General features: G+C 47.1%; 2 protein-coding genes across 8 annotated transcripts in view; one reads left to right on the plus strand and one right to left on the minus strand.

Annotated features, from left to right (window-relative positions):
- Positions 1-2895, minus strand: part of FHOD3 (formin homology 2 domain containing 3) — a 490096-nt gene extending 487201 nt beyond the window's left edge. For all 7 annotated transcript variants that reach the window (XM_050767203.1, XM_050767202.1, XM_050767198.1 and 4 more), the window contains exon 1: positions 2593-2895. In XM_050767203.1, coding sequence (XP_050623160.1) covers positions 2593-2757 — 165 coding nt within the window. In that variant the 5' untranslated portion in view covers positions 2758-2895. The remainder of the gene's footprint in view (positions 1-2592) is intronic.
- RPRD1A (regulation of nuclear pre-mRNA domain containing 1A) overlaps positions 1-14256 on the plus strand; it is a 711886-nt gene that overhangs the window by 442430 nt on the left and 255200 nt on the right. The gene's annotated exons all lie outside the window — the stretch shown is intronic.

Below are 14256 nucleotides of genomic sequence, written 5' to 3' on the forward strand. Positions count from 1 at the left end.
GCTATCCCAGGCTCTGTGGGACCTGGAAGAAGCACACCCTGTGGCCCAAAAAGCCTCACTGGTGGCTGGGTCCTGGGATGATAGCTCACCCAGGTCAACGGACCCCCCAATAGCTAATTCACAGCAGAGTTGGTAACTACATGTTCCCACTTCTGACTATGCACTCTGTGTCATGCCAGGAATTCTGCCTCAAGGCTTTTCGTCACTTACAACATTCACCTGTCCCCAGGCCTAAGAGTGCTTGGCCCTCGAAGGTGACAGGGTGAACCCCTCCAGTTAATGGAAGACACCCAGGAGGCATGGCTTCTGTCCACAGCCATACACCTGGTTCCCAGAACAGAACCACACCGATGCCCTGAGTCACACAAGGCTGGTTTGAATCTCAGTTCCCCACTTCTAGCACAAAAAGTGGGTTAGCCACTCTGCCTCACTTTCCTCATCTCTAAAATAGGGACAATCAAAGTCCCTACTTTATGGAGCTGTGTAGTGTGAAAGGAAACCATGCACTGAGAGCCTGGGTGAGGCATACACTACGTGCCAAGTGCTTGAAACTCCAGCTGTTTCTATCACAGGTGGATCATCCAATTTTAAGATTCTCTGATGGAAGCTAATATCATCTTAACAATATGAATGTATACCTAGGCACATAAATGCCCTGGCTTCTGCTTTACAGAACCCTCATCAATAAAGTCAGTTGCTCACTTTGCTATAGATGGGAAAAACAATGCCAGACATCTAAATATACTGCAGGGTTCTTGGGGCAAAAGATTCTGAGACTGAGGCTGGCTGGCTCCCAAAACAAAAGTCAAGGGTCTCTGTAGAACTTCTTCTGGTTCTGTTCATTCCACAAGGAACACCTTAGAAAGTTCTGCAAGCCAGTGCAACTGCTCTTCTGGGGCTTCTAGTTTGGGGTGAGGAGGAGGGGGGCAGTGGAGGAGCATCAGGATTTTCTCCTACCAGACCAGGATCAAGACTGTGGGGCTGTTCCACGGAAACATGAAAACATACTACAGCTCCCAGCTTGAAAGGTTAATCCATGTATATAGGGTTTGAAATCCAAGGAAACCACTTCAAGGTCACAGGGTCACAATTACGAGCCTTTGGTGGTTTCAACAAAAGATCACTGTAATCAGAGACCATAGTGGCCCGAATAATCATGATGTAGAAGAAGCTCTTCCAAAACTTTTCACTGAATCAACTAATTGAGAAGAACCAAATAATTTACAAAAGTGATTCTGATCAGCTGAATCCAGAATACATCACTCTGGATGATGATGACCCTCTGTCTCCCAATCAAATGTGCTCTTGTGGCCAGAGAGGTTTCCACGACTGTATCTGTCCTGAACCAACCAGGAGAGAATGAGATGGAAATGCCCCATTTCTTATTCCTGAAAACGTTACTAATTAAGTAGAGGAGGAAAGCACTGATACACTAATAGAGAGGAAACTACCACTGCCAAAGTCCACCAGTTTCCTCACACAACCAACCTCCTCCTCTACTTGCAAAGCAGTTCAACATCATACAGAAATCCGAGGATTTCTTTTTTAAATCAATTTTGTTATTTGGGGTATCAACCCTTATCTCTTCCAAATATGTGTCAGTGTTGACCCTCAAGAAATAAATCATCTCCAAGCTTTGATATGAATCCTAGGCAGAAAACATACTGGGAAGGTAATTCTGCAAGCTGCATTCAATCTGTTTAAGTGAGAGGAAGGGTTTTCCTGGGTAACAAAATGATTAGCTTTCAATACCCAGCTCTTTGCAACAAATACTTTGCAAGAGGCCTATCCTCCTGCAAAAGGTTACCAAAAAAAAAAAAAAAAAAAAACAACCTCTCTAACGGGTAGACTGAGAAGCCATTCTTCCCTGGGGACACTCATTTCGGGCTGCCAGGCTGAGGCTTTGTGAGCGCGCCGCCCCTCGGCGCCCCCGCCCCTCCTCCCACAGCCACTGCTCCAAGGTTCCCAAGGCCACCTGCTTCTCAGAAGAAAAGGGGGATACCCTGAGCGCTATCGCCGTGCGCGGCCGGCGTCCTCGGCGGCGTCTCGGGGGGAAGGGGGAGGCGGTGTCGCCGGGAAGCGTGCTTTGTCGCGAGGGTCGCGTGGCCGCCCGCAGCGACCCCAGAGGCCTGAGAGAGGTTTTGTCCCGGCCGTCGCTCAGAGCTCTCCTCCAAGGGACCTGAGTCTCGCGGCACCCCGCTTCTTCCCGCGTCCCGCTTGGTGCCTGCCCAAGTGCCAAGACCGACAGCCCGCGTCCTAGCCCCACCCCGCCCACCCGGCCGAGCTAACGGCGCGGCTCCGGGAAGCCTTCTACATCCCGCCTCGGGCCGGCACGGCACCTGCTCTGCCACGCCCGCCCCCGGCTCTGGCCGTTCCTTCCCGCCCGCCCCGAAGGGTCCTGCGCCAACCGGCGGGTGCCCCGAGCCCCTCTGTCCAACGGGGAGGGGGATTTGCCCTCGAGCTGGTCCCCTGGGGCCGCCCCAGCCCAGCCCAGGGGGCCCGCGAAGCCCCGGGCCTCGGCGCCCACACCGCGGCGCGCACCGCAGCACCGGGCTGCGTCCAGGGGGCCCAGCCCACCCCGCCGGGCAGTACCTTGTGCGGCGCCCGCAGCAGTCGATGGACCCCCGCCAGCTGGGTGCCGAGCGCGAGGTCCTCGCGGAACGTGAACAGCGGCGGCCGGCTGGGCTCGGGGAAGTTGGTACTGTTGAAAGGGTCCGTGTCGTCCAAGAACTGCACCCGGCAAGCCAGCGTGGCCATGATGCATCCCTGCCGCGGGGACGCGGGCCCCGGGGTTAGCGGGGCCGCGGGCCGGGACGCTTGGGTAGCTGCGCGCAGGGGAGGCCGCAGCCGCCGCTCGCTGGCTCGCGGGCTCGCAGGCTCCAGCGCGCCCGGCTGCAGCCCGGGCTCCGGCCGCTGGGGGCGGGGCGGGGGCGGGGCCGACGGGCCCCCTCCTTCTCCTCTTCCTCCGGCTCCTCCCCTCCTCCGGGTCCTCTAACCCCGGCCTGTCTGCCCCGACCGACGGGACCGCCGCCGGGAAAGTGCAAGGGAGACGGCTCGCGCGGCATCCGCAGCCCTGCGCCAAAGGCCGGCGGCGGCGGCGGGGCGGGGAGGCCCGGCGGCCGGACTCGACTGCACGTGCGCCGCGCGGCCCCAGGCCAAGCTGCACCCCTCGGAGCCTGGAGGACCGAGGTGGGGGGTTGGGGGACGGGGAGACAGGCGGCCTTCTGACTTCTTCCCCACCCGGAGAGGGCTTAAGCCTTTCCAGATAAAGGCGGCGGCGGCCGGCTTCTGCTGCCCAGATTTGGAATATCCCGGCAGGGCACCAGGAGGACAGGGAGCCGGCTCCGGCAGCAAGGGGGGTGGTGGCAGCAACCAGGAGCCCCACCTAAGGATACGGGGAGGTTTCCCGTAGGAAAAGAAAGAAGCTAAGAAAGAGGAGGGTGCGCCAGGGAACCCAGGCCGCTCTTAGGCACAAGCCTAAAGACTAGAGGCGTGGGGGCTGCGAGGCTTCGCTGCGGTACTCCAGCGCCAGGCCTGGCCCCCGGGGCGCCCGGCGGGTGCTGGTTAAACCTCTGCATCACCACGGCCTCTCCCCAGTTAGGCCTTCAAAAGCCCTAACTGGACCTTGTGGGGCCGCAGGGGCTTGGGGAGGTGGGAGCCCTTCTGGCAAGGTCCCCGAATTGCGGAGAGCCGGGGATGCCCTGTGTAACCGAGGGACTGGGAGGGAAGGTTTGCGTCCTGCCCGCCCCTGCCAGGCGGGAGCGGCGAGACTCGGCATTGCCTCCCACCGCTCTCCTCGCCGCTCACGGGCGACCCCCTTCGTTTCCAAGAAAAATTCATGGTTCTCCCCATTCCTAGACCAAGGCCAATTCCTGGTTCCTCCCCACTCATATAGATCGCCCTCGTAACACTCAGTATCTCTTAACATCCGAGTCTTTTCAAGGCGACTCTATAATGCGTCTCTCTCCCTTTCCTCTGGTTTCAAGGGAAAAGAAACCCTTATCCCTACTTAGCAGCCTCGCCCACATCTTTAACCTGTCCCTCTCCATGATCTCTTTCCCTGCCACACATACACACTTATGCCTGGTCTTAAAATAATAATTCCACGACACTTCTGCTCCTTCCAGACGAACTTCTAGCTCTACTTGCTTTGCTATTTAACTCTTTGAATGAATCTTCTAGACTAGCCGTCCCCAATCTTTTTGGCACCAGGGACCGGTTTTGTGAAAGACGATTTTTCCACGGACAGTGGCGGGGGGGTGGGGAGCGTTGGGGGGAGGGAGGGCAGATGGTTTCAGAATGAAACTGTTCCACCTCAGATCATCAAGAATTAGATTCTCATACATGCGCGCTACCTAGATCCCTCGCATGCGCAGTTCACAATAGGGCTGTCGCTCCCATGAGAATCTAATGCCTCGGCTGATCTGACAGGAGGCGGAACTCAGCTGTAATGCTCGCTCACCCGCCGCTCACCTCCTGCTGTGTGGCCCGGTTCCAACAGGCCACGGACCAGTACCGCTCTGCGGCCGCGGGGTTAGGGACCCCTGCTCTAGACTGGACCTACACCAACTTCCGCATCTCCTCACAGCCAGAATACTAAACGCACAAATTCTTCCCCTCCGAGATGGGCCTCCTGCACTTCCATCTTCATGTCCACCTCCCTCCTCACTGAAAAAGCCCTCCAGTCCTGGCCACCCCATTTCTTACCACTTTCCCAACCCGGATCCCAGTCCATCCTCTCAGGGGCCTCCTCTCCACACCCCTCTTTCAGTCCCACCTGTCCTTTGGGTACCTGGCTTGCTCCTGCCCCATCTACCAAGTGCCTGCTGCTAGTGGGACCACTCAATGCCCCACTTCCTCCCCAAAGCCTCTCAGCCTCTTACTCCACTGATGCTGCTGCAAGCTTCTGCCACTTTCCTCCACCCAGAAATTAGTCAATAAGGAAAATAATTTCTCCAGAATGACTTCCAGCACCCTCTCCTCTTCATCTTTCATCTTATTTTCCATCTCCTTTCCATCTTCCATCTCCCACTTCTCAGAAGGTGACCAAAGTCCTACTTTTCCTCCCATTCAAGGCTCTGCCCCCACCTGGACCCCAGGCCCCTCTCATCCCACTTGCTCTTGCCCGGGGTTCTATCAGTGATCCACCCACTTCCACCTTCCTCCCCTGGCTCCTTACCCTGAGAAGCAGGGCCTGCTTCCTGATGTGCGACTTATGAAGCCACACAGGGCCCTACACTTTAAAGGGTCCCACATTGGTTTAACGTTTAGCCGCTGTTGTCTTGAATTTTTTAAATACTTTTTTAAGGAGTCCTGGCATTTTTGTTGTGCACTGGGCCCCATAAGTTATGTACTCAATCCTAACGAGAATAAATACTCAAGTGTTTTCCATCTCTGCATCTTTTTGAAGCCCACTTCTCACTCTAGCTCCCTGGCTTATCTCATCATCACTTCCTAACCAATTTCTGAGAGAGAGCATATTCATTTCTCAGCATCCTCATTACCTTTTCTCCATACCCCATGACATCTGGAGGGCAACCCCTTCCTGCCATTCCAAGATCATCAATGCCAGCCTAATTTTCTTACCTGGAAGACACCTTAGCCCTGCTACCCACTTTCTTGGCAGCATCTGTCACCATGGCACCATGGATGATTCTTTTCTCAGACTCTTATTCCCTCAGCTCAATAGCTCTACCCACTGTAGGTTCTCCTCCTCACTTGACAGCTTCTTCTCAAGTCTTTCTGGGCTTCATCCTCCTCTTGGTCCTGTTCACATTTCTTCTAGATTTTCCTGGCTTCAACCCTCCTCAACCTGCATGCATATAGCATCCAACTCTATACTCACAGAGGAGTCCCTCTCCTCACTTCTAGGCTCTGATTTTCACTGGGCAACTCAACATCCCTATCCTAGTTACCACATCATACTCAATTACACATTCAACCCAACACCCCAACCTGGTTGCCCATCCAGAACCTCTTCTGCAAGGTTGTCATCTGCCAGACTGCTTTACCTGCCTGTCTGCTGATTCCAATGCTCTCCAAGCCCTTGGAGCATAGAACACCACAGCTATGGTTACTGCTAATTTATCCTGTGTTGTCACTAAATAAAAAGCTCCTCTGGGACAACAACCATGCCATATTCAGCTCTATGCCTACCACAGAGAAGACACACAATAAATGTCTAATGAATGTGTGAACATCAAAGTCATTTTCATTTTTGACTCCTGCGTCTTGCAATTGGTCACTATGGCTTGTTACTGAATCAGCCTCTAAAATATTTCTCAATTCTTCCCTTCTCTCTAGCCCTCACTTTCTTTTTTTTTTTTCTTTTTTTTTTTTTTTTTTTTTTTTTTTTTTTTTTTGAGGCGGAGTCTTCCTCTGTGGCCCAGGCTGGAATGCAATGGCCAGATCTCAGCTCACTGCAAGCTCCACCTCTCCGGTTTACGCCATTCTCCTGCCTCAGCCTCCTGAGTAGCTGGGACTACAGGCGCCTGCCACCTCATCTGGCTAGTTTTTTGTATTTTTTAGTAGAGACAGGGTTTCACCGTGTTAGCCAGGATGGTCTCGATCTCCTGACCTCATAATCCGCCTGTCTCAGCCTCCCAAAGTGCTGGGATTACAGGCTTGAGCCACAGTGCCTGGCCTTTTTTTTTTTTTTTTTTTTTTTTTTAATGAGAGGGAGTCTCGCTCTGTCACCCAGGCTGGAGTGCAGTGGTGCGGTCTCGGCTCACTGCCAGCTTCTAGCCCTCACTTTCTTTGCTAGTCTTCTGATGACTTCCCCAGACTTGCATTCTGCATTTGGTCTTCCACTGGCTTCCCCAGAGCTAGTGATCATTCTACAATGTGTGTTTGACATGTCACACCACAGGGTAAAATCCTTACATTCCAAACCCTTTAGCACAACTCACACAGCCCTCTAAGACCTACCTGAGTCCACCACTCCAGGCGTACGGTTGGTCATTCCCAGCTTCACAGCCTGCTTTCAAGCCATGCCAAACTTATTACTCTTTCCCAGACATGCTGAGCTTTTTCGTGGTGAGCATCTCAACCTAGAATGTGCTTTCCTATCTAGTCAGCTGAACCCACTAATCTTTCAAATCTCATTTCTAATGTCAACTCTTCTGGAGAGCCATCTCCAACTCTACCCCAAACAAGGATTGTCTGTCTTTCTTTTGTGGTCTCAAATTATATATGCTCTTACTGTAGCACTTTTCATGTTACATTGTAAACTTATGCTTGTATATGCCTACTCCACTAACTAGAAGACTTTCAGGATTAGAATTTGCCTTACTAAATTTTAATCTGAAAACTTCAGGGATTGGCACCTAAAATGACTTTTCAATTATATAGGCTATCTTTAATTTTTTAAGGATTTTTGCCTTGGCAAAAATTTACTAATTACTAATAATTTTTTTCTCTAACAGCCAATTTTTTCTCAGACTACTTTTTAAATTATTTCTTTTTAGTAATGTAATGATTTATCTTAATTTAAAAGGCTAAGAGTAATAAAAAGTTATAACAAGATATCAGAAACAGACATCTGATCCCAGTTTATGACACCCCCCATTAACACACACACTTTCCAGAGCCACTTGTTTCTAAACAATATGAGTACACTGCTATACTTTGACCTATCAATTTTAGATAATACACTGATCTTCTATCACACTACCTGAGGATTTCAGCTTCTTTATAGTCCATTTCCTTTTCCAATATTGATTTGTCACAATTTTAGTCAAATTCTTATTCAGTGATTTTAAAATTTATGATGTTAATATTGTTCATATCTGTGCCAAGTCGTGTACATGATTACATGCCCTTTCTTGTACAACTTTTTGTTTTTCCTCAAGTTAATGTTTGCCTCAATTTTTTTCATTTGATTTTTTTCTTGAACAGCTGGCTAAATCATCTCATATCCTGCAACAGTCCTACGAATGCCTCTCTCAATATTGTCAAACAAGCTTTCAGTTCTATTCCATCCTCCTACTCCAATTTGAAATGTGGCTCCCTCAGCCCTATCCTTCTGGATATTTTCTTGACTTTTCTCTTGTGCAGGTGCCCCAGTTCCCAGCTCACTTATCTTATTCTTTCTTAGTTTACACTCCCATTTTTTGTAAGTACATACTCCAGTAACTTTCTGAGAACAGATAAAATTTTGAAAAATTTTATGTCTCAAACAATCTTAAGTCATTGTCCTAGCACTTGCCTTGGTGTGGCAGTTTGGCTGACAAAGAGGGCTACAATAATTCCTCCCATCCCTTGTATTCCCACCATTTTCCAATATGACTTTGCCACTTCTCCTGTCACAAAGTGAAGTCTATCTCTCCACTCCTTGAGTTGGGGAGGCTTTGTGACTTGCTTTGACCAATAGAATATGGTGGAAGTGACATTGTGTGACTTCTGAAACTAGGCCTCAAGAGACATTACAGCATCTCCTTTCACCTTCTTGGAATGCTGGCCTGAGACTACCATGTGAAGAGGCCAGGTCTGGCCTAGAAAACCTGGTAAAGAAATTGCTACTGAAGACTGGAAAAAATGGTTACCTGAGTTATGCAGCAATTAAACAATTAACAAGACAATTGCCTAGAGTAATTTGGAAGATAGAAAATGTATCTAATGAGCTTATAAACTTGGCTAAGGAGATCTTTAGACAGTATGTTGGAAGCATCTGTTGGGTACTTGTAGCTGCATATTACAATGAATTCTGTTTGCAAGCAGAGTGAGTAGTTAAAATTTGCTGGGTTATAAAATAAACAATTTCTCATCCCCAGTTTGTCCAGTTAGAAAAAGACCTTCAAAGTGAGAAATAACCTTGGTAAAGATCAGTTTAAAAATGTGGTTGTAGGCTGGATGCAGTGGCTCACACCTGTAATTCCCAGTGTGGGGAATTCCCAGTGTGGGGAATTCAACCACATTTTTGAGGCATGAGGATTGCTTGAGCCCAGCAGTTCAAGATTATAGTGGGCTATGATCATACCACTGCACTCCAGCCTGGGAGACAGAGCAAGACCAGATAGCTATGGAAAAAAAGAAAAAGCTACAATTCAGTTGTAAGACACTTTGTTACAGTCTCAGAGAGATTTAAGGTAGTACCTAGCAGATCTTCTCATTTATACAAAAGGGCTTCTAAGAATGTTAAGGGTGGTGTTCCACAACAGCATGACAGGCCCAGAGGAGGAAGAATTACGGGTATAGTGTTTGGCACGTGGAGTAAACCCTAATAAGATTCATAGAAAATCCACAACATTTTTCAGATAGTTGTATTTATGAAAGCACTGTCGGCTTAGGCTAAAAGGGACTGAGATTGTTCAAAATGAAAAGAAACTTCTGGAACTCCAACCTGAAATGGATAAGAAGCAGACAAACATAAAGAAGAATGAAAACATGTCCTTTGCAGCAACTTGGATTGAGCTGGAGGCCATTATCCTAAGTGAAATAACCCAGAAAAAGAAAATCAAATACCACATATTCTCACTTATAAGTGAGAGCTAAATAATGGGCACTCATGGATATAAAGATGGAAATAATAGGTACTGGGGACTCTAAAAGGGGAAGAGGAAGGAAGCAAGGTTGAAAAACTACCTATTATGTTTACTGAATACCGTCTCAATACTGTGTTCACTATTCGGATGATGGTTTCACTAGAATCCCAAACCCCAGCATTATGCAATATACCCATATAACAAAACTGTACCTGAATTCATAATGAAATAAAACTAAAATTAATTTTTTTTTTTTTTTTTTTTTTTTGAGATGGAGTCTTGCTCTGTCGCCCAGGCTGGGGTGCAGTGGCCGGATCTCAGCTCACTGCAAGCTCCGCCTCCCGGGTTTAGACCATTCTCCTGCCTCAGCCTCCCGAGTAGCTGGGACTACAGGTGCCCGCCACCTCACCCGGCTAGTTTTTTGTATTTTTTTTAGTAGAGACGGGGTTTCACCGTGTTAGCCAGGATGGTCTCGATCTCCTGACCTCGTGATCCGCCCGTCTCGGCCTCCCAAAGTGCTGGGATTACAGGCTTGAAATTAATTTTTTTTTTTTTTTTTTTTTAAAGCTAAGGTAAGAAAGTTTCTCAGCTGCAACCACGCAGCCATTTCTTTTGGAAAAGGAGGTTCTATCAGAGCATGGGAACTAAGGATCATGGAGAACCAAAAACTTGGAAACCATATAAGCGGAACTGGGCCATAGTCTCCTGGAGTAGGAGAAACTGGCAACATATGTCTGGCTAGAATTCAGCATTGCTATGAATCAATGACTGCTGTGTGTCTTCCAATCTATTTTATTTGTATTATATTATTATTATTATTATTATTATTATTATTGTTATTGAGATGGGGTCTCACTCTGTCACCCAGGCTGGAGTGCAGTGGCACGATCTTGGCTCACAGCAACCTTCGCCCCCTGTAGATTCTCATGCCTCAGCCTCCCAAGTCGTTGGGATTACAGGCACACACCACTACATCTATCTAAATTTTGTATTTTTAGTAGAGACAGGATTTCACCATGTTGGCCAGGCTGGTCTCGAACTCCTGGGCTCAAACAATCCACCTGCCTCAGCCTCCCAAAGTGCTATAATTACATATGTAAGCCACCACACCTGACCCCAGTCTGTCTATTTTTAAATGTGAGTGCCTCTTGAAGTTATTCTGTCCCAATTTCACCATTGTATATTGAGTGTGAAAGGGCCATACACTGTGTCTTTTTAGGTAACAGGTCTCTGCATCAGAGCAGTTGTATCTGAGGATAAAGTCCTCATCTGCATGCAGATTCAAATAATGGTTTCCTCACCACTTTCCCAGCCTCTGCCCCTTGCCCAGTTCTAAAACCAATGTCATACAATTTAGGGGTTTGTTATGGTAGCACTGTACTTCCAGGCACCAATTTCTGTTTTATTTAGTCTTTTTTGTATAGGAAACCACCCCAAAATGTAGTAGCTTAAAATAACAACCATTTTATTTTCTGTTGATTCTGTAGGTCAGCAATTTGAGCTGGTCTTAGCTGGGATCACCCATGTAGTTGCAGTCATCCAGAAACTTGACTGGGGCAGATGGAACTAAAATAGCCTCCTTCCATGCCTGGTAATGTATGCTGGCTATCAGCTGGTTGGTCTAGATGGGGTTAGAATGAACCAGTTAGAATGGTTCATCTCTCCTCCTTGAGTTTCTCATCTAATAGGTTAGATCTGGCTTCTTCACACTAGTAGACTTAGGATAGCCTTCTAAGAGATCAAGAGTGGAAGCTGCAAGATCTCTTGAACCCTGGGCTTAGAAATTATGCTGTATCAACTTTACTACTTTTTTGGTTGAAGTAAGTCAAAGCCAGCTTAGATTCAAGAAGTGGGGAAATAGATTTCACTCCCTGATGGAAGAAGTGAAATCACATTGCAAAGAGGTGCAAGTACCTGGATATGAAGAAATGTTGTAGTCATCTCTGCAACAATATAACACATGCTATATAATTCTAGGTTAGAATGATTTTTACTCAGAATTTTGAGGCATTACTTCATTGTCTTCTAATTTTTCTTGTTGCTATTGAGACTATTTGTGCTGTGTTATAAGCTGGCCCTCTGTATCTGTAGGCTCTGCATCCATGGATTCAACCAATGCAGATTGGAAATATTCAAAAACAGAACAGATGCTCGCATCTATACTAAACATGTACAGACTTTTTTTTCCTTGTCATTATTTCCTAAACAACACAACAGCTATTTACATAGTATTTACATGGTAGTAGATATTATAAGTAATCTACAGATGGTTTAAAGTATGTAGGAGGATGTGCATAGGTTATATCAAATACTACACCTACACCATTTTATGTGAAGGACTTGAGCACCCATGGATTTTGGTATCCAAGGGAGGTCCTGGAACCAAACAACCATGAATATCAAGGGGCAACTGTATAGGTTACTCTACATTGTATAGGTAACCTTTTTTTCCTCTCCCTTTGGAAGCTTTTTGAACCTTCTCATTATTCCCAATATACTGAAATTCCATGATGATGAGGTGCCCTGGTGGGGGTTCTTTTTCATTCATCCTGTTGTCATTGTATGGTTATTATTTAATCCAGAGATCCTGCCCTTTGATGTAGAAACGTTCTTGTATCTTGTTTTCGATCATTTCCTCTCCACAGTGTTCTCTGCTTGCTCTTCCTAGAACTCCTATTATTCAGATGTTGGACCACTAAGCAGATTCTCTAATTTTCTCAACTTTTCTGTGCTGTTAGTCTCTCTGATTATTTTCTTCTACTTTTTGGGAGATTTCCTAAACTGTATTTCCTTTTCTTCTACTGAATATTGTATTGCAGCATTCATGTTTTTACTTTTCAAGAACTCGGTCTTGTTCTTTGATTTTTCTTTTTTTAAAATATATTGTTATTTCCAGGATTTCCCTGATATTATTAACTACATTTTCTTTGACATTTTCTTGTTTTTGCTGCACTGTTTCTGTTTCTGTGCACTCTGGGTTCTTCCTTTCTCCTTTTTCTTTCTTTTTTTTTTTTTTTTCTCTTTTATAGTAGACATTTTCCTCAAATGGCATGATCCTTGGCTGTTCATCATATTGAAAGCCAATTGGGAGGCTGGGCAATGTGGCCTACGTCTGTAATCCCAGCACTTTGGGAGGATGAAGCAGGCAGATCACTTGAGGTCAGGAGTTTGAGGCCAGCCTGACCAACATGGTGAAACCCTGTCTCGACTAAAACTACAAAAATTAGCTGGGTGTGGTGACAGGTGCCTGTAATCCCAGCTACTTGGGAGGCTGAGGCAGGAAAATTGATTGAACCTGGGAGGCAGAGGTTGCAGTGAGCCAGGATTGCACCACTGCACTCCAGCCTGGGCAACAGACTGAGACTCTGTGAAAAAAGAAAGAAAAGAAAAGAAAAGAAAAGAAAAGAAAAGAAAAGAAAAGAAAAGAAAAGAGAGAGAGAGAGAGGGAGGGAGGGAGGGAGGGAGGGAGGAAGGAAGGAAGGAAGGAAGGAAGGAAGGAAGGAAGGAAGGAAGGAAGGAAGGAAAGGGGGAAAGGGGGAAAGGGGGAAAGGAGGAAAGAAGGAAAGAAGGAAAGAAGGAAAGAAAGAAAGAAAGAAAGAGAAAAAGAGGGAAAAAAAGAAAAAAAGAAAAAGAAATGAAAAGAAAGAAAGCTGATTGGAAACTCTCAGGTATAATAAAGGCACTTTGCCTGGTGGACTTCATTGCAGACCAAACCAGTGAACAAATGGCTCATTTCTTGACTATCTTTAGGTCTTTCCTCCAGGGTAGTTTACTTTCTCCAGAAAAAAATTTAACAACACTGCCCTTAGCCCAGAACAAGAGAGGTCCCTGCCTTGGGCTCCATGCTTTAGAAGGCCTCACCCTGGCCCTGCTCCTGCCATCCTTTCCTGTAGGGGAAGTCCACAGGACCAAGATGTTATGCCCACCCCAAGCTGCTCCCTAGACTATCCTCCAGGCACCAGGACCTCAGAATTCCCTGCCCACATGGCTCTGAACATGCTCCCTTTATGCCTGTATGTGTGTGTCTTCTCCAGCGCATCTGTAGGGATGCACCCCTAAGCCTGAAAAGGGGCTAAATGGCAGCTGATTGCAGGGGAGGGTATGGACAGAGTTTGAATGTATAGTTTTTAGTGTCTACACATCTGGGTTTCATGGCTCAGGGATGGGAAGAAAATGGCTGTAGGCTATGGCTGGCAACCAGGAGCTGGACCAGCTCTTCACATGCCATTGTGCTCCTATGCAGAGTGCCAAGGATTTTGTTAGAGTAGGAGGCTGGCACATATTTTACTTAATATTTCTTATGTTTAATTTATGAATGTGAAATATTTAGACATATGACATATGGGTATGCATTTGAACTTTTGTCCTAGGCCCCACTGGTGCTGGGAGTAGGCCTGCATCTTTCAGCCTTCTAGCCTACCTAGAACTGGGTGGGGAAAGAAGCAGGGTCACTCTGTCCACTCCTCAGTTCCTGTTACTCTCCCCGCATTCTTGTTGTCACGCACACTTCTACCTTCTCTAAATCCTGAAGCCACTCTGGTTCATTTTCTCTAGAGACTGTACATGCTGCCTCCTTGGTCCTACGAAGGTGCCATAAACACAATGGGCTACACCAGGGAAGAGCTGGAGTGTATGTTCCTTATGACACGCTTGAAAGCCTGACTCCAGGGAACCTGAACACGTGGATCTGCATGCTAGTGAAACACTGCACACTTTATATTGCACATTTCTACTGGAAAATACTATGACTGTACCTGGCAATATTTTCGTAAAT

This window comes from Macaca thibetana, chromosome 18 (genome assembly GCF_024542745.1).
Source record: "Macaca thibetana thibetana isolate TM-01 chromosome 18, ASM2454274v1, whole genome shotgun sequence".
Taxonomy (NCBI): Eukaryota; Metazoa; Chordata; class Mammalia; order Primates; family Cercopithecidae; genus Macaca; species Macaca thibetana.